This window comes from Coturnix japonica, chromosome 3 (genome assembly GCF_054131305.1).
Source record: "Coturnix japonica strain WE chromosome 3, WE-NBRP24, whole genome shotgun sequence".
Lineage (NCBI taxonomy): Eukaryota > Metazoa > Chordata > Aves > Galliformes > Phasianidae > Coturnix > Coturnix japonica.
The window spans coordinates 40,515,312-40,540,711 of NC_140665.1; the positions used below are offsets into that span (position 1 = coordinate 40,515,312).

The 25,400-nt window shown below is 42.0% G+C and overlaps 1 protein-coding gene across 1 annotated transcript; it reads left to right on the forward strand.

The window, feature by feature from the left end:
- Nucleotides 1-9,853: 9,853 nt before the first annotated feature.
- On the forward strand, nucleotides 9,854-22,433 carry DACT2 (dishevelled binding antagonist of beta catenin 2). The gene is made up of 4 exons (XM_015858017.3): nucleotides 9,854-10,212; nucleotides 14,771-14,903; nucleotides 16,328-16,615; nucleotides 19,784-22,433. The coding sequence occupies exons 1-4, from the start codon at nucleotides 9,985-9,987 to the stop codon at nucleotides 21,577-21,579; spliced, it is 2,445 nt and encodes an 814-aa protein (XP_015713503.2). The 5' UTR covers nucleotides 9,854-9,984; the 3' UTR covers nucleotides 21,580-22,433.
- The last annotated feature ends 2,967 nt before the right edge of the window (nucleotides 22,434-25,400 follow it).

Here is a 25,400-nt window from a genome sequence, read left to right on the forward strand (position 1 = left end):
TGATAGATGCCCCTCTGAATTTCCTTTGCTATGTCTTTGGCACTGGCATTTTAGAAAATACCTGTGCCCACAGCATCAAAACATAATTACCTCAGTCAATGGAAGAAGAACCATAGGAACTTCTGTAATTGTACTGCTCTCTCCCAGTGGCAGCATGTCTGATGTACCAAAACCCAGTATTAGTTGTAGTAAACAGTCTGACAGGCAAGTTCAGAGGTACTTAATTACCTGGACACTTGTCAAGAAAGATTCAGCTATGCTCACAGACAACCAGGATTAATAGTTTGAATAGACAGGTAGTTCAAATGTAGGAAGCACCAAGTCCTTACCATGCAAAATTTCCTAATATTGTTATGACTGGAGTGCACTCTAACATCACTTGTGTTTCTTCAGAATTTAGAGAGCAGCATCTTTTGGGAAAGTTTCTCTGCTTTCTCAATCTTTATACAGGTTTAACCTGGCATCTTCTTCACAAAGGCCCCCTTCAGTTTTTCTAACCTCTTCAACATCTGTTGTTAAAGCCTTGCTTGAGCGAACACCTCTTTAACTAACTATAGGAATATTTAACAGAAGGTAAAACTTAATATACTTACTTTGTAGCCTGGCACAGATGGGAAGAAAGAGTATCTGATATCACTGCAACCAAAAGGACAGCCAGAGAAATAAGAGATACCACGTATGCTCACATTCTAGCACCAGAAAGGCATGTGGAAAGGTCACGAGTCTCCCATGTTAAGGGAGAATGTTCTAAGTATTGTAACATATATTTCATATAATACCAAATAATCTCAGGCACAATTAAGTGGTACTGCATTATGTGTCTCTTTGCAAGCAAATGATTTGATTAAGGAAGACTGAGACATGAGTTGCTGATATTCACACATACTGTAAGTGATTTTAAGAACCTAGCATTTCTCCTGTCTTCTCCAGCTATTCATATGGCAACATACTTTGTAGTCAAACAAGTCTAATAAAATGCAATTTCATAATTCTATGATATCAAAGAAGAATCGTTTCGGGTACAATAAGTGACAATAAATATAAATTTGCCAAGGAAGAATAAGCTGAAGTAAGGATGACACTGCAAAGTCAGAAGGCACAGATAACATATGCATGCATTTGTGTTTGTTCACTGCCTATTCACACAAAAAACGGTGAACAGCAATGTTAAACTCCATAGCCTCAGTAGCAGAGGAATTGGAGATCAGCTATGCATCTCCCATTCTTCTTCCTCAGCCTGGAATGTGCAATATGTGTTTTAGCCCAACCCATTGCTAAGCACGCAGCCCCTATCTCAGCATGCATGTAAGTTCTCAATTTGTTTTTCACAGTTCACTAATGACTTAAAACTTCCCCTAATCACCATCCTGCAGCAAGTGATGAATTTAGCAGACTCTATGTGAAAACAGCAAAACATGTAAGATGCTGCCAGCATTTACATGTCAAATCAGTTTTACAAACGTCCTTGTGCTACAGGGCATGCTGAAAAAACAATTTTGTCCAGTAAGAACCATCTTCCTGCCAGCAAAACTATTCTTCAAATGACAGGAGCTGCAATATGCCTGAGAGCAAAGAACCACTGTCTGTAAAGTAATACAATTTCTTTTTCAGTAGTTAGGTTTAGTTAACCTTCGTAGGGAATAAAGATGTGAAAGAGTAATAAATAGCATTATTTTAGTTTGCCACTGTTCTTTTTAGAGATGAAAAGTGAAGCAAAAGCTTTCTTCGTTGATTAGAAAAGTTTGCCATAGAATTGTTCCACTCATGCATTCAGGAATACTGCAATGGTGTGGTGTACACCAGTAACTTTTGCCAGTTTATAGAGCTGAGGTAATTTCTGCTATGGTTTTACCACTGAACCACCTACTGGAAAACAGAGAAAGAATGGAAGCTTTGTGAATAACTCCTTTGGTGTTGCCTGCAAGAAAACATGCTCTCCAAGGCACGCTTTGCACAAGTGTGCTTCTTATACAGAGAGGTAAGGTAATGGGTGGAATGCACAACTGAGTATGTGGGCTTCCACACAGTTCCATCCTAGTGGAACTGGGTTTTAATACTATTAGAATGAAACAAGGAATCTGATAAGGTCTTTTCCCCTTTCTCAAATGTTGCTGATGTTGGTGCCCTTCTACAGGCATAGACAGATCTGCATTTTCTAATGGAAGTCATTCAAGTGAAAACATTACCCAGTCACCAAAGTGCTCAGCACGACTTTTAACACACAATCATATAAATCTTATTAGCTGTCAAAACTCACAAGAATATTCCCACTATCTATGCATGTCAGTGAAGCAGACTGTTTCTGTCCCATTTTTTCTTTACTGGAAAAGAGAAAGCATTTCAAAGCACACCCAATAAAATCCGCAGTCCTTACAAGTCAGTAAGTTGTTGACTTGCGTATCTTTTGTTGGTAGCAGTGGTAGGTTATTTTTAGAGAAAGGATCCAAGAGCAGCAGTCCTCTTTGCATCCAGCAAGCTAAAAGCGCATTATCTGAATGCATTCAATGCCTGTTAGTCAATAAATGCCATCCTCTGCATTGCAGTCTAACCCCATTACCTGCACAGATCTCCAATGCAAATAAACAGGAACATCAGCTAAATCAGCATTCTGTAAGACTCTAAGAGGAATTTTTATTTTTAAACGTGTTCTTCCTGGATATCTTCAAGGTAACAGATCTATTTTTAACAAAAGACACTCCATTCTGAATGCTCTTATCCAGAACGTGAAGCAGCATTTTGCAAGATTAAAATAATTGGACCCTAGGCTTCAGTTTAGTGAGATATTAAAGCTCATGCCTGACTTTAAGAAGTAGCGCTATCGACTTCAGCAGGACCACTCACCTATTCTGAAGTAGGCAAGTGTTTAAATATCCTGCTGAATTAACTGCCTTGGGGCTTTCTAACCATACATCTTAAATCTTTTTGCCATCTTTAACTAAGTTTGTCAGTATGCTGCTATGAAAGAACACAGTATTAAGTTTTATTCCTATAGGAGAAACTATTTGGGATAATTTTGCAATAACTAAAGTTGAAATTTCAACTGTCTTGAGAAGAGGTTTCCTTCATAGGGCTTCAGAACTAACTAGAAGGATCTTGAAGTAGGGCAGAAGGAAAACTTAATACTGAAGAAGCACACATTGATGTTCAGTTTTTCCTGTTGGAAATACATTTCTTTTTCAAAGGAGTAGACTTAAGACATTGCACATCATTGCTTTTGCTTTGTTTTTCAGAGAAATATGGACTTTTGAAAATATCAAGATCAGAGATCACACACAGAACAGTGAAAAGACAAGTCCATATGCAAATACTAGATAAGACTCTGACATGATATGCCCAGAGTGAAATATGAAGCAATGGGACACCATCCTCCGATTGGTATCACTTCAGAGGTTATGATGGTTCCATTTGCTCTTAATGCTGAAGAAGAGAAAGGAGAAAATTGGGATTCCTCAGACTAGAAGAAAATGAGAATGATAAATGATTAAAATCAACATAACAGCATAGACTGTGATTCCAAATATTTTTAGAAGACAGGTGTGCAAAACAAAGTACTTCAAATACTAGCAAAAAGGCCCAAAAGTAAAACTAGAGTAAGCATGTAAGAACAAGAGCACACCATCAAATGATGGACTGCAAGTCACTTGGATTAATCTAGTATGCAAACTGAAAAAATAGCAGCTTGGATATGCAAACATTATTACTTCTATTGAAAAGCTGTTGAAGGGTAATGAAGTAAAGGAAAAGCAATAATTAAGAGCAAGGACTGAACTAGAAGAAGTGCCTGGAACTGTAATACTAATAGCTGGAATTATCATTTAACATTAATGATCAGGAAGAAACTTTAAACAATAATTTAATGAAATCTCCAGGTGATAGGAAAATGCTAAGCATTATGAATGCTAATGAGAGCATAAAAATAGTGCTGCAGGGCCTACCAAAGTCAGTAAGATGAGATTATGTAGGGGGAAAAAAAATAGAAGCTATAGTCAATGGGAGAAAATGTGGGGGGGAAATGGTGAAACTGGGAGAGAGAATAGGCAATAATGTCAGGACTGACTTGCAGACAGTTCTGAATTCTCACTGAGATGCCAGCAAGAAATAGCAATTGGTGTAAAAGAGGTTATCATCCTTACAGAAACATAATTAAATCTTTCACCTTATTCTAAAGATTCTTAATACCTATTTTATGTTTGGGTACATGAGCAGGTAGAGGTGCAGTGACTGTCTGAGCAGTGGCCTCAGACTGACCGTACTTATCACATGCTCCCCCTGGGCACCTCTGGTTACAATACATTATAAACTTAGACCTCTACCATTCAAATGACGTCTTTGTGCTTCAGCTTCTTCTCAGTCCAGTGAAGATGGCAGTGCTTTTAAGGTTCCTGCCAAGAAGCCATTAAAGCCACACATAATTGCATCCCTTCTTTTCTGGCTTAATTCTCAAGCTTGTGTCCTCAGGCTCATCCTAGATATCCTGTGCCACACTTTTTGCCTCCCTGGATTTCTAGTACCCACCATTTTCTCTTTTCTCTTACATATTCTGCACTTTCAAAGTGCCCATCTGTGTAACAGTTGTTCCTGTTCTACAGTCTATGCATCTATCCACAGATTTATGAACAAGTACACAACCTTACACATTTCAAAACAAGGCCTTTCTGACAGGAAGGTTTCAGTTGCAAGGCACAAACTGGAAAGAAGTGAGAATGAACACTTCCATGATAACACGTAACCGTCCTGAGGGAAACCTCATCCCTCCCCTCCCATCTGTACAACTCCCACCACCCTGCTGGGAGGGACAAGAGAGGATCAATCTGCAGACTTGGAAAAAAATAAACAGAAATAATCACAAAAACAGATGGACATCTCCTAATCCCTAGTAGCTGTTTTTAGAAGATTCCTCTTCACCATCATCTCTCTTTTTGTAGCAGAAGCTGTATGTCAGCTGCATTCTCAATTCTTTTCCTCTATCAATTACCATGTAAGCCATAGTTCGAAAAATCACTTGTTTCAACTCAAATTGAATTCTCTGACCTCTAGAAAGAGACCATCTCACCAGTGATTTGTTTCTTCCTAATTAAATAAAGTAATCTTTGAGACATCATTCCTTAAGAAGAATGTTTGCAAAAGCAGCTGCTCTGCTAATTAGGCACAATGCCTGGATGAATGCAGTTTGCTTACGGTCACCTCTCAGAGCGAGGCACAATACTGTGAACTCTCTGGCAAACAGTGCTAGCACAGAACTAGCACTACACAGTACGGGCAACATAACAGTTTAATCAACTTTCAGAATATTCTTAAGCTTAAGTTAACATTTCCTGAAAAATAACAAAAGGTTTCATCCCATTTCCTAGGCAAACCCTACAAATCCGAGAGGTGCCTCAGCCTTCTCCATCAAATGATACATTCAGCACAGACCTTCTTGGACACAAACAGCAATGACAGGTACAATAATTGCACTTTGGATTATCATAAGCAGGATAATGACTTGTGTTAGGCTTGACTCAATCCACATCTGACTGTTCAGCGTTCTCCAAAATAACCTCCTATACATCTGCCAGATGCTAACAGCTCAGATGATTCCTTTAGGCAGTACCTCCACACGAGGCATTCGGCAGGATTAACACAGGAAAGTTCAGGGGACAGGAAGGCAGGATGGCAAAACAAGGATAATGGCGTACCCAAGGAGTTCCTGTCATGCTAAGACATAGCCCTAAACAGTATGGGATGAGTTTCTCCCTCAGTTAATGCTACACATTCTAATGTCAGTACAGGCTACCACAGCTAAAAGATACACAGGCTGAAGTCCATATAGGAGAGACTTACCTCTCCACAAGGTGATAATAGTAAAAAGATTCTGAATGTTTTCAAAACATAAGCAAACGTGGAAAACAAAACGTAGGTTCACTCTTGAAGCTATCTGGTATTACCACTGCTTTTTCTGTACACTGGACTTCATCCAAAGCAAACATTCAACTATTTTCCTTTTAAACACATCTGAAGGTCAATACAAATTGTCTTCCCATTAACATTAGTCCCACACAAAATGGCTAATACGTATCCACAAAGCTGGGAGTAAAGTCATTTTGCGGTCAAATTAATGATGTGGCTTCACTTCCAAAGCCTACTACAGGTAATAGGGTTAACATCTCCATACACTTCCATTTGCAAAACAGGGTAAACAACACCTGCCTAATTTCTGGTAGTTTATGAGGCTTTGAGGGCATTTCTATACCACAGGCGTGGGCACACCCAAGCTGACTTCATAAGAGCAGCACTAATTGTGTTCCTCATTTTTCTAGGAATTCAAACAAAAATACCCCATTTTCAGTTTACCCAAGTACTGAGTGTTCAAAACCGCAACTGAAGAAAAAGACAGCTCTCCTTGAACCAATTGAACAGACATATATAATATGTTATATGTTATTATAATATTATAACAATATAATACTAAGTAGTCTGAAAAATCAGACCAAAGGCATCTCTAATGGGCACCAAAATGAGCATCTCTGAAATGAAATGCAGTGCCTCAGGTCCCCTCCTAGAAAACAACAACAAAAACCTGCACACCTTTTGGGATGTTGTAAAGACAGCATTAGTTGCTAGCATAAGGTACTTGTAAGTTAGAATGCTAAGCAGCTTCAGTAATCTGCAGTAAATAAAGCATGAGGCTGGAGCATGAGACAACAAGATGTGGAATAGTCACCCGCTCACTACACAACTTTCATTCTATACACAGCATGAGAAATAGACTGGTAGAAGAACGCTGAGCAACTGTATCCTAAAAACCAGGGCCCAGAGTAAGGTTATGCCGATAAACTGTGTTATTTCTTACTGTTTTTGTGTTTGATTCCACAATCATTTAATTCAACCTTTAGTTCAGCTCTCTCTTAAAATACAAGTTTATGTGATGACTTCAGAATCCACATATGGAGAAAAGGAGACTATCATAGAGTTCACTACTATCATAGAATCACACGATGGCTTGGGTTGGAAAAACCCTAAAGCCTATATCGTTCCAACCCCCTGCTGTGAGCAGCCACCCACCACAACAGGCTGCCCAGGGCCCCATCCAACCTGGCTCTGAACACCTCCAGGGATGGGGCATCCACAGCTTCTCTGGGCAGCCTCAGCACCTTTATGACTACTGTTGCCCCACTTAATCTCATAGTTTTAAACTTGAGGGCAATTCACACCTTTTACTCTTTCCTCCCAGAAGTCAGATAGCACAAGCTATTTGTGGAGTTATCTGAAAAGATTAGGCGATATCAAGAGTTCTGGTGAAGTAATCAGTACAACACAGGGGATAATCAGGAATCTGATTAGAATAAAGATACTGCTGTGATATAGCCTATTTGGGACTTAATGTATGAAAACATTAAAAAAAAGGAAAAGAAGATGAAAGAAAATGAAAAACAAAAAGATAATAGTTCTCTGCAAGTGAAGGAGGAAAAGAAAAAAAGATATATGACCTCAAAGTATATAATTCACCTAGCAAGTATATACTAACCAGGTATGCCCAACTCATGGCCCACACAGTGAGCCCAGCACAGCTTGCAATACAGCCAGTCCCTGCCTCACACCATCATTAGTAGTGCCAACTAAAGATACAGCAAATAATTTTAAGCATTTGGATACATTGGCTAAACCGTGCTTTCAGTTTTGATAAAGGCCCAAGATGATTCTTCCTCACCCAATGAAGCCCAGGCAAAACAAACGTTGGACACCCATTACACTAACTGGTATTTGTGTAACTTGTATTGGACATGCTAAAATATAATTTGAATAAAACAAGAAACTGTGCTGCATGTCTGTTTAAACAAACTCCAAGCCAAGTGATTTAGAAAATGCTTCAGCTCCTTATACCTGGAATGCTATTTTGCAAGATTCTAGTCACATGAGGGACACAGCTGGTAGTTTGCCACCCTCCACCTGTCCGGAGGCAGCATTTTATGCTCTCTTTTGCCAGCACCTTCAGAACCATCTCATTTTTGCAGCCAGTTTTTCTTCCCATTTTATACATTGAGTCCTTTGAGGCATTTCTCTGCATAAGGGATTTCAGCAAGATGGACTAGGAGGAAAAAACAAAGCCACAAAACAGATTACGTCATTCATACTTATTCTTTATAAAACCTTTAGCCAAGCACCTCAGGGCTGTGACTGTCAGTCATACCTCTTCATGAGTTCCAGCTAAAACTTGTCAGAATAGGATCTCACCGAACACCTTCAGAAGTAGAACAACTTTGTAGGACAAATGCAGCTCCCAGACCATTAAGCTCCATGAAATCTGTAAAAAGCAACATAGTAAAGGCAAGGCTTGGTCTTACTGACACTGCCATATAACATATTTCATGGGATTCAGTGAACAAACACATCAATAATTTGGCCTCCGAGCAGGAGATGGTTTTCACATTGCACTAGTGCTTCTGGCAATTCTACAGCTAGGGCCTGCTGCCAGGAAAGCTAGGCTGGCTGTAGTCTTGGAGGAGGAAATGGCCACCCACACATGGTATTCAAAGACTACTTGGAGAACAACTGACAGAGCAACAGGCTCAACTCATATTCCAGTGCAAATTCAAGTGGCATTCAAATTAAAGTATGCTAACTTTTCGGGACACATCAAAGGGCTAAAATGGGATAACCACAGGCAGATAGGTTATATACGTGGCATTCATAGCTTTGCAGGGAATCATGCACCTTCCTGAAATTATTAGAATCTCCTTGAATGTAACACAGTGATTTGAGGTTCTGTGGGATTCAAATGCTTCCTGTTTCAGGGTAGCCAACAGAACACCATGTAGTCCCCACTATGTTCACCAGGCTCTTGGTATCAGGGATTCTTTTCTCCTTTGCTTCACAATAAGCTACCTACACAGGCTTTGATGCCTGCTAACCCATTGCCTCCTAAGTAACTACAGCTGCCTGTCTTGGTAGCATCTCTTAGTAGAAACAGCTCCACAGACTTGGATTTCCATGACCAAACATTTTCCAGAACCCATTTAAAATAAATTCTGAGCCCTCAAAGTGACTTTTTGGGAGGCTGAGAGACACACTGAACCCACAAAATAGATATTTGTTAGGATCCTAAAGAAATGACTAAAGATTCAATACTACATAGCAAGTGCTTGTGATTAGGTAACACAGTCAGGTTGGTTTCTAGAGAGCAAGGAGATGTGTGCCAATCCTGTGTGTGTGCCTAACATGAAGGCATTAACAAACAGGGGAAGGAATGGAGTTATAAGTACCATACATTTTGTAAGGGAAATTTTATACCTGAGAGCTCTCACCACACTAATATGCTCACACTATTTTCATACTGACTTCAGTCTCGGGCACACACTGTAGAACCGCTGAGAGGCAAACTAGACCAGACCTTGACCGGCAGGGCTCAGCCAGGATCAGAAGAGCCTGAAGGGTGGCAAGAAACACTGGCGTTTTCAGAGACGCTCTGAGCAGTAAACGTCCCCATGCAGCGAGCACGTTCTTCTAGGACACAGGGAGACACAGCTGCTCTCCAGCTGTGCAGACTGCTGTACTTTCGGCACGGTGCTCTGTCCGGCGCTCCCCAGCTCCTCATCAGCTCTCTCCCGAGGACGAAGTGAGGACGCCCTGCCCTTCCCCGCCGCCGGGAGGGGACCGAGGCTCGGGCTGCCCCCGGGGCAGGGGTAGGAGCAGGCAGCAGGAGCCGCCCCGTGCTGGGAGGAGGCAGCGCACGGGCTCTGGCTCTTCTCCAGCCGTATCCACCCCAAGAGGTAGCCCCGGCGCTGCAGCCCAATTCCTTTCCCTGCCTCCTCCCTCGCTCCCTCCCCCTTCCCCACCTCTCCTCCAAAACCGCAGGAGCCGCCGCGGACCCGCTGCACTCGCTCCTCCGTGAGCCGCGGAGCGGTGCGAGCGGCCCTGGCCGCAGGCACGGCCCGAAGCGGGACCAGCCCCGCCGCCTCCCCGCCGTCTCATTGCCATGGCCGGGGCCGCGGCCCAGCGCTGAGGATGCTGCTGGGCGCCCCGCGGGCGGGCGGCTGGGATCGCGGCCGGGTGGGCGAACGGCTGCAGGCGGCCCTGGCCGGCCTCCAGGAGCTCCAGGTGCTGCGGGAGCAGCAGCGGGAGCTGGTGCGGGCCGCCCTGGCTATGCCGGCGGGAGAAGGCGAGCAGCCCCTGCGCACACACAGCAAGGAGCTCCGGCTGGAAGCGACCCTCACCGCCCTCAAGGAACAGCTGGTAAGAGACAGAACACAACCCCGCTACGATTCTGTCCCTCGGAACTCGCGGGGAACCGTGCCTTATAGCGGCCGGGCGCACCTGGGCGCGGTGTCGGCAGCGGCTCCGCTTAGGGCGGGCGCTGCAGGGAGCCTGCAGCCGGCGTTGCGCGGGGCCGGGCGCGCTGCTGGATGCGGAGGGGATGAGATGAGAGGAGGGAGCGGAGCGCCGCTGCAGCGTGAGTTTCCAAAGTGAAACAGCAGTCGGAGATTTAATCTCCGAGGTGGGCAATTGCTCACCTCGGTAATCTCAGTGCAGAGCCCTCTCGGTGTTTGGTGCAAGGCTTGATGTCAGCTGTCAGCCAGGTGTGAACACGGCAAGGATGCTCACTGCTATCGCAGCTCTATCAGGCGGCAGCCGGGGTGAAGGTTGGCTCAGACCTTCGGGGCCGCCAGATGTGAGAGCAGGGTAGAGGCCCTGTCGTGATTAAAGTGAAAAACCGCAGGATGAGTGGGCTGCCGCCGCCTGATTACCTGTCATACATCACGTTAACTAATGACTCCATACACATGTTTAACAAAAAGAATAAAAGAACTGAAAGTATTTATTGCCCGTCTGGGGCCGCTGGGTTAACAGAAACACCCAATGACCTCTGACCAAAGTGGTTATTTATTGTTGATTTTTTCTTTTTAATGTCAGCTGTTGTGCTTTAATTACTCATTTGTTTATGTATTTTTCACATAAGATCTGAAAATAGAAGATTATCCTGTCAGGGCTAGGTGATCTTGGAGGTCTTTTGCAACCTTAATGATTCTGTGATGCTGTTCCTTCACTGGCACTTGAGAAGGGTTTCAAGGGCATGGGAGAAACTAGACGATAAAATGGAATAAATATTCCCTTGGGCCTGCACAATTCGGAGGGCGAGAGTATATTGGTGCTGGGGAGGGGTGGTTTCAGTGCAATATGGAAAAAACACTTTCTGGGGGTGCTAGGGAGGGAAGCAGTGGTAACACTTGAGTGGGGCCATTCACAACAGCATCAGGGACAGGTTCTTCCACAAAGCTGTGGTTACGTGTGAATGCCTGAGGTTGTTGTACAAAGCACTTCCGATTGACTTGTGGCTGCTGGAAGCCTTCCAGTCTGGCATCTCGGTAGCCTTCTATTGTTGTTTTTCTCCCTGAAAATCGCAGCCGTGTATTTAAGTAGAGGTGCAGACCTCAGCTTTGCATTACACTAAAATAAGCATAAGTGAAAACGTGGACTTCAGAGAACTGTTAGTTGTCCACAGATCCTAGGAACTGAGGCCACAGGCTGAAAGAAGTTCCTTTGTGCCTTGTGGTCAGCATATTGCAGTCAAACCCTTTGAAAATTTGGTTCACGATTGCAGGAAATGAATTTAAAACTAAAAGCAACAGGGAATGCAAAGCACAGCATCGCTCCAGGAGTGTTATGTCTTCATTGTTGTTGTTCTTGGCCCAGGGACAGTGAAGTATGTGATCACGGCTCTATAAGCTTTCAAATTGAGAAACTCATTAACAATGTAAACATCGTTTTGCCTTGCATTGTATCTTGATCCAAGTTTCAAGTAGAGTTGCAGCCCTGGGCTTTTGTGTGGTGGTAGCTGAATTCATCAAAAGTTTGGTCCTTGTAACATAAAATGGGGAAATTTTATCAACTGAGGCTGGCTCAAGGCTTCTAAGCAGAGGATACAAGATCAGTAAGAGTCAGTCCAGGCTTCTCCTATGATGGGAAGTTAAGAAACTAAAGCACAGAGGCTTCCTGAAGAGTCAGGCACAGAAGTTTCCTGAGGAGGTGAGTGCTACCAGCAGGAGCAGATGGAGCGGAGCCATCAAATGCTTAAGGAACCATTTGTGGATATCTCTCCAGCATCCCAGTCTCTTCCTCAGCAGCTCGCTTATCCAGATGTTTGCCTTAAGCAGCAAGGCCACAAGCTTTCTGCAGCCCCAGCAATCACTGGTTATTTTGCCCTAGCAAAGCCCAGGGGCTCTTCTGATAGCTGCAAGATACTGTGGTTATCTGTAGTAAAGACTGGGAAAAGAAGTGGCTGTGATGCCATTAATGATCCCAAAGGTGCTAAGCTAGTCTCTTGGCCAAACTCTATAATAGTGACCCCCCAGGAGAAAGAAGAGATGCAAATAAATTCAGACAATACAAAAAAAGAAGTCCGTGACACTTTCATTAAGTAGGTAGACACCTAAGGCAGCAGCATACAGTATTTTTGTTTGGCTCCCCAGAACTGCAGTCCATCAACAGTACAGACTGATTTGAAAAGGCTGATTCTGCATTGTACGGTGCGCAGAAGTCTTCACATCTGTGTTGCCCAAAGCAAACAGATGGTTTCACCTGCCAGGATTTGCCTCATATAAAATTCGTATTGTGAATTGAGAAAGTGTGTTTAGAGTTTATTGTTTGGGGTGATGCTTTGAGTAGTTATTAGAACAATAACAACCTCAAGCAACGCACTGGAAAAGTTGTCCTCATCCAACCAGTGTGAGAAGTACTTCTTGTCTTGGAGCGCAGAAGGAGTTAACTGAAAGATCAAAGCTACGAAGTCTGCCAGAAACATGAAAACCCAGTGGTGTGAGACACCATAAAAGGGTTAAAGATGATGATGTAAATCATGTGTGTTGGTTAAAATGCTGTGAAAGCGCAGACACAACCTGGAGGTATAATAAATAATCTTTGAATACCTGAGAGCCTTGTGGCCTCTCCGTCATTAATCAGAAACCACAGACTGAAGGATTGGCTGGCAAAACATTAATCATTAAGCAATTAATTCCAGCCATGATTTCCTGAGTAGGTGGGATTGAAGGAGGCATGGCATGTTTTTGCTTTTTTGCCATAAAGGAAATAAAGAAGTATTGAGGAGATCATACATTCATCATGTAGATGGGATAGAAAATCTCCTTTTTTTATCCCGGTCTTCCTTCTGTTTATGTGAAACAGGAAGTGTGAAAATCACCACCTGTTTTCCTACGAAACAGTAACAAACTTGTCAAGCACAAACATTTCTTGACGTGCAACACTAACAGAAAGGAACTCTATTTCTTGTGTCTATTGTGTTTTCTACTTCTCTGTAACACCGTGCAAAACCAAATACTTTCTTAGGTTTTTTTCCTCAGCATCAGCAACCTTGTGAAACTCAGGACACCTACTTTTTGCCTTTTGTTTGAGTCTCAGTTTCTAATCATTTACTGATTACCACAGGATCTTTGCTTTCCTTGTCTCTTCTGTTTGTATCTGGGGAGAAACCTAAAAATGCAAATCTTAAAAGCTGAGTAATCATAACATAAGGAAAGTGGAGGTGGTAATACGTACCTACTGATTTTCATTTTCTGCACGTTCTTTAATTTTGTGGATACTTTCAGGGGCCCGCATATTTATTTATTTATAAAGGAAATGCTGCTAAACCTGCCCTTTACACTTTTAAATGCGAAATGTATTCATAGAGAAGGTTCCTTTTCAAGAGCGTTTCAAGAAGAATGTTTTTCTTGCCATTACTGAATGGAAACCTGGCCTTACGGAGGTTATGAGCACTGTTTTACGACCAACTTCAAGAGACTACCTTTCTATAGAGTGCTGTAGGATGCATGGCTAGGCATGATATAATTATAAGCCGCCTAAATAGCGTCTGGGGTTAGATAATTTGCCAGGTGCCATGTGAGAAGTGTGACAGAAACCAACTGTAGCTCTTTGGCTGGTACCCTAATGATTGGCCATCTGCCCCACTAAGCTGACTGCATGAGTGTTGGGGAAGCAACTACAGGAGCTGTTATTTCAGATCAGCCTGGTCAGGGACTGCAGTAGGCAATGGGCCACAATGTGGGCTTATGAAGGATTATTTTCAAGGTTGAGACATCGCTTATTTTAAATACAGTCACTTTCACAGCAGAATTCAAATGCTAACTTCTCCTTGAATAAAATGTGTGGAAGTAAATAGCCATGAGATGTGCAAGCGAATTTTTCAGCAACATAGATGGCACAGTTTGTGTAACATGCTCTTTTTACTATAAGGAGATATCATCAGAGTAAGTGTTCTGCAGAATTCAGTATTGCTGACTGTACTTCCTGTGCTAGTAGAATATGTACCTATGCACAGTAATTTCCTTTCATCAGAAAGTATCTTAGAGTTTTTTCAGGCAATTCAAAGTGTTTATCTCACCCACTGCCCAGAGGCAGCGTACAGCAAAATGCAGTACATACATCATATGTTAATTCGTGAAAAGATTGTCATCCTGCTTAGTGATACAGTCCCTGCCATAGGTATAATAAACAAAGAAAAGAAACAAAAAAGGTTAAAATAGTACATTCAAAATGATAAATTATGAGAAAATGTTCAGCTGGGCAGAAGGCAGTATATGCTGAGATACAAAGCATATTGTGCTTGCCCATTATGGCACTCGTACAACAGAGAGCCAATTGCAACAGTCCCTAGCTAAGCAAAATACTTTGAGCTCAGTATCTGTCCAGCACAGATGGCCTGAATTCATGTTTTTCTGCCGAGATGCTAACTGTGATTATTCTTCATTTCCTCCTTCTTTTCTTGATTTATGAACAGTCTCGCTTGAGGAGACAGGATGTCGGCCTGAAAAGCCACCTGGATCAGCTTGACCAGCGAATAAGTGAGCTGAAACTGGATGTCAGTAAGACCTCCAGTGAATACTTGGACAGCGACAGCCGCCCCAGCTCAGGTAATGTGCACTTGGTCATTTATTCCCAGGGATGTGGTATGGGTAGAACTGAGATGTCAACTGCTGAGCCAGAACTCTTTTTGTTCTGGTCAGAAAGGGTACCCCGGGGCTCAGGTGGAGGGTTATGATCTGGTATAGAGTGCACACACAGAGGTGATGGGAAATTTCCTGAAAAGTGAATTTACTTGGCAAATGCTGTTTGACTCAAAAGTACTTTTTAAGTGGAAATTTTTGATTAAAAAAAAAAAATGATATCCACGAATAGAAGTAGAAGAAAGATACAGATTTGTTTATTCATTACCAGTGGAGAATGGCAAAGTGGCTGGAGTACTTAGTATATAAAAGAAGAAGACCAACAGCCAAATCAGTACTTTGCTTGAATATACAACATCTTGAACCTAACTGAAGCCTTGAAGATCACTACCACTAATGAATGTTTCATCATTTATAGAAAAATGAAACACCTTTATTAAAAGACACAGAAAAATGCAACCCAGCAGTTCGATGACTCAAGTTTTCACAGACAGAGAAACAGACAGTTTCAGGTTTCTGGTCTGATTCACGTGGAGAGCTGGTCCTCAGTCTTCTATAACTGGAATGTCTGTGAAAACCAGTTTCTGTTATCTGGTTTGTGACAGTGAGAATACCTCTTAAACAGAACTTTGAAAAGCCTTTAGTCTTCACTGAGACAAGGAAAGATTTTTTTTTAACTCTTGAAAGCTTTCATTATGTGGGAAAATCTTGTAATGCCTGATCCGTATGTAAACATTAAATATTAATACTTTCCTGAAGTGTTACAAACAGCTGAGCAGAAATGAAGACTATTACCACTAACTAGTTCTTCCAATAGTTTTCAATCATGCATTTTATATTGATATGGGTATGCATATGGATTTGCAGGATAATACTTGCTGTAGCTGTAAAGCATGCAAGTTTCTGTGAGTGTCAGGAGTGTTCAGGAGTTGAACACTTAGGCACAAACACAGTTGGAAAGCAAAGCGCATTCTTTGCTATTTGTTTTACCTAAGCACAGGCTAGTTTTCATCTACTTTCCTCAGCAAACACTGCCTGTACGCACCTACCACAGGTTACAACAGTGTATGATGGTCCTGTTTTACACCAGTTGCATAGTATACACCAAAGACATTCTGCAATGAGGAACGGAGAATTATGGTGCTACACTTAACCCCATCTCACCCTCAGAATTAAATGTGCATATCCATGCTGAGCTGGCTCAGGGCCAAAGTAAAGCAGAAGCCCAATAAAACTTAACTGATCGGGAGTATGCCTTTGCAAAATATATCCAAATAAATGACCACAAATTTAGATCTATGGCAAACAGCAAATGGAGATTTATCTTCTCTGTTTCTTCCACTTAGTTACTGTAATTTAGAAATGTTTTCTTATTTATTTAAACTCTGCAGGCTTCTACGACCTGAGCGATGGTGGTTCTTGCTCACTCTCCAATTCTTGTACCTCCGTGTACAGTGAGTCCATCTCCTCCTCCCACACCAGTCTCTTGCCCAGCTCTCAACACCCTAAAGCGAGGCTCAGTGTGTTTGATTACCGACCCAAGTCTGCAGATGAAACTACTGTGCACAACACCAGCTTCCAACAGCAGGGAACCTATGTCAGCGATGGATGTCGAATTACAGCAAGCACAGACGTTTCTGGGACTCCTTCCAGGTCCAGACCGAGGCCAGTTTCCACAGGTAATCAATTGCAGAACTGGTACTCATTCAAGAGAAGGTCAAAGTCCTCATTATTACTCTTAGAGCAATATACAACCACTAGTGTAATCAATATAAAGCACTCTTTTTAAATACACAAAGTAAGAATTAATTGAAACCACGGAGCCAAGCCATTTAATGCAGCACTTTCACTTGCCTCATACTTGGATACTTTTAAACAGTAATGAATACAAAGTCATATGCAGTTAGAGGTAGAAAAGTATCTAAGTGCATGAGGTAAAATTGTAATGAATTTCTAGATAACTTTTTAATTTACCTGCTTCTGAAATTAGAAAAATTGTGTATTTTAAATGCGTTGTGTGAAAGTACAGGATATATGAATAGTATGAAGTGAATTCAGTATTAGAGTTGTCAGGTTTTACCAAGAAAGATTTTACTGCAAATTGTAAGAGAAATAGCCATCTCTAGACTTAATGTCTATGTTCTTAATGTGTTGTAAAATGAGTATGATAAGACTCTTTTTCCTGGCCATATTTATTGAAACTAACATGGATTTGCAATATTCTTTTTCATAATTTACTATGTACAGTTAGGGATAACAAACACCAACAGTTAATTAACCATCTAGAAAACAGACTTGACCCTAATACTGGATCGATTATGAATTTATATCACACTTTTAAATGTAATGGATGAACATGGTAATGTTCTGATTCTCTTGTTTACTGAGTCATTAAGTGGCATCACATTACTTTTCACTTTGAGTCCTTGCATGGCCTCAGAACAGCCTTGTGTTAGAGTAGTTCTTAAGGTGACCCAACCAGATGTGAGGCAGTTCCATTACAGAATTAGTGAAGCCATAGACAGTATCTTTTCAGGTACAACGGCCCTGTGATTTTTAAACTGCAACACAGAAGCACAATCTTCTCAAGTCTTTTCAGATCCTAATGAGTGGAGCTAGTCTTAATGGTCAATACCTTCCATGTTCAGATTGCAGACTTGCTGTTGCAACACTTTATTCTTAGCAAATGGGGCTTTGTATGAGTTTTGGATATGGAACTGGGCCAGTAGAAAAAGGGGTAGTTGACGTTAATGGGGGCAGGGTGAGGATACAGACCTCCTGTAGTTCTCCTTCTTTCCTGCCTCCTACTCCCTTCTTCCTGGGTAGGACCTCTTCTTTCTTTAAACATGAGAACCATAAGTAGTGGAATTGTTGCTTCCATCTTGTCTTGAAAAAAGAGTTCCTGCAAAGTTGACCATGTTTCAGAGAAGTGAGTCAGGATGTTACTTCAGAAAAGCATCATTTGGAAATTGGAAGAAATCTCTTTTCCTGTCCTTAGCTTGCCCCCACTGGTAACTACAGGTACAAACAGGTTGCCCATTCTTTCAGTGACAGCAGGAAAGCTTGCTAAGATACCACAAGCACAGCTTTGTTTTAACCCTTTCCTGGTTTGTTTGCAGTGCTGAGTCACTTCTTTGAATTTTAACATAGCTGTTCACTTTGTAGTGGAATAAGTTATTCTTGTGAAAAGCTTGTGATCCTGATGCTTTCTCATCTCACTGTAATGAGTCTGGATTTCTGTTACACAAAGTCATGCTCTGTTTGAGCTAGAATGTGTTTGAGTTTTGCCTTCCCATTTAATGTAATGCTGAGGAAAAATCAATTCGTGGTAGAAGAAACAACCTTTCTGTGGAAATTCTATGCTGCACAGAATGTAGAAAGCATTCCTAAAGAATGTTCCTTATGTAATTATATTGTGTGAGATGTCGTCATCCTGATCTTTGCTGTAGCAGATTTGAGAGCACTTTAGGTAGAACACTGCAGAAAACTCCAGATTTTAATTCTTCCAGAAGCTTCCTCTAACAGGACAGAAGTAGTGACTGTAACTGAAATATCTGTTTGGATGTAATGCTCAGCTTTCATGGCAGCACAAATCAGCAGCCAGGAAATTAGCCCAAGAAATTCAAGCTAACTGCAGATAGTTCCAGCACTCTTAGAACCGGAGGTGACACACCACCGTAGCATTCTACTGGCAGACTTATCCATATGGAGCAGTCCTGCTCCTGAAACACAACCTGGTTCTCACAGAATAGGAAATGCTCCTAAGAGGAAGATGCAGCAGTCAAACATAACTTGCCCTTAGATATCTTTTATGTCAAAATAAGATTTCTTAGTCCATTTTTCTGTGTACTTGAGGTAGACTTACTAAAAATCCACACACAGAATTACAGCAGTCCCAATTTTCTGCCTTATAGTAAAAACTCTGAATGCTTATTTCTAGAATTAAATGTTCCAAGAAGTCTGAGTCTAAAACAAGTTACTTGAGAAAGGCATGAGGCTGGCAATGATAGCAAATTAAATTAGAGATCCGGTTAGGAAGTTTCATTAGATTTTGGGCTGGAGAAAAGTAGAATCACATCACTCTAATCTGCAGGACAATACAGCTTCCAGCCACAAAAAGGCTCATAAGCACTGTAACCTGATGTCTGTTAAAGTCCTCCTAAAGCAGCTGGTTTAGTACTTCCAAAACACATGATAGAAGGGTTGGAGGAGAAGCTAGAATTACAATATAACTGCTTATTTATTTATATATGTATACACACACACACACACACACCACACACACACACACACACACACACACATACACCATTAACTCTTTGTATGCTGGAAATATCAGGAATTTCTTTCTGAGTTAGAGTTTTTTAAGAAGTCGTTTAACCACAGGATGTCTTTATCCCATCCTGGGGAAAGAGTATGAGAAATCACTATTTGTTACATTGAATAATTTTACTTGACATTTAGCTTCAGGCTGTATGGTTGCTGAATTTATTTTTCACCTCTACTGAGTAATAAAAATAACTTTTTGTCGTTGTTGTATTCCTGTTGGTCTGTGAAATTCTACATCATTTATATATATATACAGATTTACTTTCATCTAAGTAGGACAATTAAAATTTCCTGGAAAGCCATTAGTTTTATCATCGACGATAAAATGTGCTCTAATCTTTGTTTTGCCAAAGATTTGAGATAATTTGCTATTCTTGGAGGGCTGAAACTATTTTCTGCATTGATGCTACTGATTTTAGTAAAAGCACATCCCTCTGAAACAGTGTTTTTAACATAAGCCAGTTTGAGTGTAATTGTCTGTGATTTAATTAGGTTATTTATTTTCATCCACTGTGTAGGTGACTTGGAAAGACTCATTCCAGCAGATGCTAGATTTCAGAAAGAGACAGATCCCAAATCCTCATCGCCTCTGCGCCATGCAGACTTGCACTTGCTCAGCGTGGACCCCAAGTTCCAGAATGACTTGGTCTCCAAGAATGGCATTGATGTGTACCCTTACCCAAGCCCCCTTCATGCAGTGGCTTTACAGAGTCCCCTTTTCTCCCTAATGGGGACATCCACAGAAGCAGACCTCCAGGCTTCCCCCAGCAAACCCATGCCTAGTGTGACAGGTCCCACCTTGATTAGGACTAGGCCAACCGCTGAAGCCAAGCCAGGGGGCTACATCAATAAATTACTGCAGCTGACAAGATGCAAAGGGAACAGTCGAGCTGATGCCAGTGAGCGGGTTTCAACAAAAACCCAGCCAGCCACAATGCACCAGAGACTCATTATAACCCCCAGTGCCGGTGGAGTGAAAATTAACAGCAGCAGTAGCCAGCTGGAAAAACAAGCAAGTTCTCTGGAAAGTAACAAAGCTGAAGGAAAGCTGCAGAGAGAGCTGCCGGAGGGGGAATGTGCCAAGCTGCAGGAGGCCATGCACTGTGTGAATGAAGAACAGCCGTCCGGTTTCCCTGACACAGAACCATCAGCTGTGAATAGTTGTTATCCTGCCAAGTCTGCAGCAAGGGGCTCTCCCCTGGCAGAAGCAAGGGAGAGCAGTTCGGAGCACAGTTCATCATGCTCGCAGCTGTGCCAGGAGGACTCCAGCCTTTGTACTTGGAATGCTAAAGCCATCCCACCTAAAAAGTTGCCCCTCAAAAAATGTGGCAGTGCCAAATTGGCTAATGCTGGAGGTCAGGAGCGAGCAGCACGGGGTGAGTTTGTCCACGCTCAGTTTGTCCCTGCAGAATCCCACCAAGTCCGAGTCAAGTTTGCCAGCTCCAAAACAAAAGCAGTGAAGATAAAGAGGAGAAACAGTGAAAAGGTACTACGTCCTGGGAAGCAAACCTTTTATGTGGAAAAGGCGAGAGGGACTCATGGCACTGCCAGACTGCCTGCTGAATGGAATCAGCCCCACAGACCACACGGAGCGAAGAGCCTTGCCCGGAGACCTTCATACTCTGGTGATGTGACCGGCAGGTCGTGCTCAGAGTCTAGCTTGTTCCCTGTGCAGGTCAGGCTACCTAATGTGCCATCCAGGCCAGAGCTCTACAGAGCTTCTGCCAACACACTCTATTCCCTTGAAGCACCTTGTGAAGACACAGCCAACAAGAAGAAGCAACGCAAATGGCAGTCCACGGTGGAGATCTCTGCCAAGACCCACGGGGCCAGCCTCTCTGGTAGCTTTGGTGTAGGGGCACCAAGGCAGCCGGCAAGGAGAGCCGGTGTCCTGCGCACTGTCAGTATGAGGGCTCGCCCCAAGAGTCATCACCATGGAGCTTATGCCAAAAGTGAATCAGACCATTCTGAGTACTCAGCAGAGTGTGCTTCTCTCTTCCACTCCACCATCGCAGAAACAAGCGAAGGAGAGGTCAGCGATTTCACAGCCAATCGTTTTGGGGACAGTGAGTCCAGTGAAAGTGATTCAGATGACAGCAGTAACAGCAGCAGCCTTGCGCTTGACTATGATGAGGGGGATGAAAGTGAGCTGATTTGGCCTGAAGGATCAGTCAGACAACCGGGGACTGTCCAGTCCTCTTCCAAGCCTCTTCCCCCAGTGCCCAAAATCTGCCGCATCAAAGCTTCAAAGGCATTAAAGAAGAAGATTAGGAGATTCCAGCCTGCCTCTCTGAAGGTTATGACCATGGTTTAAAGGAGAGCAAGCATCTGTTTCTTGCCTTGAGACATCCTGCTGGCTCTCATTTGCAAAACAAGAGAACCGATGTGCAGAGAAAAGGACTTGCTTAACGAACTTTGAACAACCTCTGAGTCGGCACAAGGGACCTTTTTGTTTGGTAATGCCTGGACATAAATGTCACTGTATCTAATTTCCTCTTTTGCCATTTATTCTGTAAATACGTATCCGTATATATTGTGATGCCTTTTTTTGTTGGATTTTTTTTGTAACTATGCAGAAGGGTCGTCGTGATAAAATAAAATGTCAGTAAGAGACAACATGTCCAAACAACCTCTGCCATAAGATTTTGCATGGAGGCTCTTGTCCATATACACAGAAAAAAGCCTCAGATACAAAGGCCTCCTAAGAGGCTCTTTCCAGTTGGAGATTTGGGAACATTCTTCCCTCTTCTGAGTAATTCTTTCTAGTCTAAAACAGCATTTATCACTTACCTTTCACTCTGCTGATAAGAAAAAGCTCTCAGTGCTCTCCATAGTTCTACTTCCTTTCAGGACACTTATTCATGTACCTATTCATCTCCAGAACTTCAGGAGAATCAGTTTATCCTTCAGTATAAACATGCTATGGTTATTGCTAAAGGCAGTGTGTTTGCAGATGAGAATAAGACTTGTCTGTTTTCAAAACAGAGTATAGGGGTGTTTTTTTTCAGTTCCACCTCTTACTAATGTTCCATGTTATCGTTCATTTATTGAATGAGTGAAAGAATATGAGAGCTTGGTACAGCAGTGTGTGGGTAACTGGGACTAAGATTATGGCTTTGTCCCTGAAATTGCAGACTCAATAAAAATTATTTAATGTACTTTTGAAAACTCTGCTTGTCTGGCTTTTACATCTAAAGTAAAAGGTTCTGGGAAATATAAGATGCTGACACTGTGTGAGGCACACAAGAGGAGCGTTCTCTGGTGGAACAGATGAGCCTTTTTGTTATCATTGTGCAGAGGGGTTCTTTATTTTGTAGAGGTTCACTTACAGCTTTGTAGGAACCAGGATCCTCTTCAGCTTCCATGTCAAGAAACATACACTTCAGCAGCTGCTTCTAAATGGTGAATTTGAAAACTTTATATTGAGGACAGTAGTGTCTTGCTGAAACTGATGCAGTTTTACTGTAAGACACATTTGTACATGCAACATATTTTGAGTGGACTTGAGGGCACATACGTGAAGCTTTAAATTAATTAACAAACTGATGAAGTGATTATTTTGCATTCAGACAAGCAGTCCTAATTCTTTCACACGAATTTGGAAATTGATCTGAAATTCACTCTGTATTTACAAAGAACCAGGTATTCTCCCTCCGCCTCTATCCTCTATTTTTCCCAATCTGAATACATTCCTGGTCTAAGAGATGTAGTCGTTACCTCATTCAAGAATGTAAGGGGTCTGAAACAAAAGACAAGTGCTTAGCAGAAACTGTGGTAAAAGAGTGCTTGTTTCCTACAAGGATTCATTAACAAACAGAATTATTGCAAGAGTAAACTTTTAGACAATGCCTTCTATTTTTATGGAAGCTAAGCTATGTTTTTAAACCACTCTTTAACAGATCATTTCTGGAAACAGAGATAGAAATAGGAGGCACAAAAATAACTCATATATTAGGAGCTAATGCCTAACACCATCCTTAGTGTGACTAGTGAAGTATTGCATTTTAGTCAGTGGAATATGTTTAAGTGTTTTTTCATGATCAGAATACTTGGACGTAGCTACTCCAGTAGGATTAATGGAAGAATTTCACAAGTCTGGTGGTGTTCTCTTGTTGGGCACATCTAGCAACAGAACAAACAAAACAGTGATTTATGCTGTGTTGACTTTCTGCACTACAAAAGGATTCTTTTTCCAATTTACACAAAAGGTTTGGCTCGGGGGAGTGTGTCAAAAGTTGCATATGAACCTTAATCCATGAGTTTTCTGTGCTGGGGTGGGGCTTTCTGGATGGATGGGAACTTTTGAGGTGTTTTTATTTGTGGGGGAAGAAATACTGTTCCTAACTAGAAAACTGTTCTGGGTAGGAGCATTCTGAAACCTGATAAACACCACCACCCAGTAGCTCCCTGCCTTTTTATCAGAGTAAGCTGAAACAGTAAGTTTGTGATCACATAACTCAGTAAATCCCACTTTAGAGATGTTAATGCTCCGTCAGAAATGCTGCCAGACACATGATGAAAGTGCTGATCCAGAATGAACGCACACTGCCAATTCAAATAAAGAAAAATGATGACTTAATTTTGTACTGACAGGTTTTGTGCCAGATGAGGTATCACTGCCTCCACTGCTCAGACCTTCTGCCAGGTCAGATAATGTCTCTCCTCCCAAAGCAAGCATAAAGCCAACATAAAAGTAAAAAGCTGGCACAAGCTTCATCATTCTATGCTCTAGCTGATTTGACAGAAATATTGCGTGCCCACACTTTGATCTGGAGCAAACCTGTAGACCTGGAGAATCCCAGCTGCACAGGAGACATGCTATTAAGCGCTGAGGTATCACCATTTTACCATGTGTAGTGACATCATTGGGTCATGACATTCTGGGAATAGCTAGGCTTGTGGCTTTGGGGACAGTGTTGGCCCCCTTGCTCCCCTCTTTTCATTGTGAAATAGAGAACTGTTTGTGAGCCATCTCTGAGGAGCTTCATCCCTCAGTGCTAGATATGGTAGCACAAAGTCCCTTGGAAAGCACTCAGATCTACTTCAATGCAGTCACTCTAGGAGAGTGGACCTTCTGCCTAGTTCTTCCCTTTGGAAACTGATTGCTTTCCTCAGCTGAAGAAAGGGACCAAAGCCCTCATGGAGTAGGGCAATACAAAAACTTGGATGGCCAAATATTTGAGGAAGACTGGTACCGAAAATATGACTGTGGTTCACTACACTGATAAAAATTAGTCTATTCCAGTGGTGCGTACACTGAGGATTTTAATAACAACCAGATACAAGGGTGAAGCCTATCAGTACTCAGTCCATCAAAGACTGGGGGCTGACTGCTGGCAGCACTGAGGAACATACACCACTAAAACAAACAGATCTGAAACACAATCACAAAACTATAAACAATTTGATGCAGTATTATTTTATATGTGTATGCTGAACATCATACAAACAGCTTTCAGCTCCATATGCAGCCTTATAGTGAGAATCAGAGATGCTCCACTTTGCTGGTTGTTGTGGCAATACACAACAGAAATATTCACCATCTTCTTTCCCCATCAGAATCAATCTGCAAAATCCAGTTGCTTCGCAGCAACCAATACTACAAAGGCCAAAAGGAATGTGAAAAATGTCAGACGGTGATTCAATTAAATGTCTAGCACCAAACCTGGCACACTTAAGGAGTGAGAAGCGTAGCACTTTCACTGTGACTTATTTAGCAAATGCATAGTTCTGACAGCTACCCCAGAAAAAGCTTTATGTAGCATCTCCATTGCAGGAGCGAACATCTGTGGTCATTGCTCCAAGCAGTAGGGAATCAAAGACATCCACAGCTGAAATGGGTGCACCACATCAGCGGTTTCCTTCTATCAAAGACAAATGACATTTATGCTTTGTTGTAGAAGCAAATTGCTCCTTAACCATCCTTAACCACAAGAAAGAAAAGAAATTGTAGGGAGGGAAAGAAGGGTGAGGGGAGAGAAAGAGACTAGAAAGGGAACTAAGGAAGCTTCAAGAACGATTTGCAGAGTAGGTCAAGCTTAAGATTTTTTAAATTTCATTAATCCTTTTATTACTGTAATACTTTCATAAATAGATAATTAGCAACCTTCTTGTCTTTGACGCAATCTTAGCTTT

Excerpts from the sequence above, each read along its gene's own strand:
- DACT2 (XM_015858017.3), top strand. The coding sequence starts at position 9,985 with ATGCTGCTGGGCGCCCCGCGGGCGGGCGGCTGGGATCGCGGCCGGGTG. Across the intron at positions 14,904-16,327 it reads CGACAGCCGCCCCAGCTCAG|GCTTCTACGACCTGAGCGAT; the intron begins GTAATGTGCACT and ends TAAACTCTGCAG. Across the intron at positions 16,616-19,783 it reads ACCGAGGCCAGTTTCCACAG|GTGACTTGGAAAGACTCATT; the intron begins GTAATCAATTGC and ends TCCACTGTGTAG.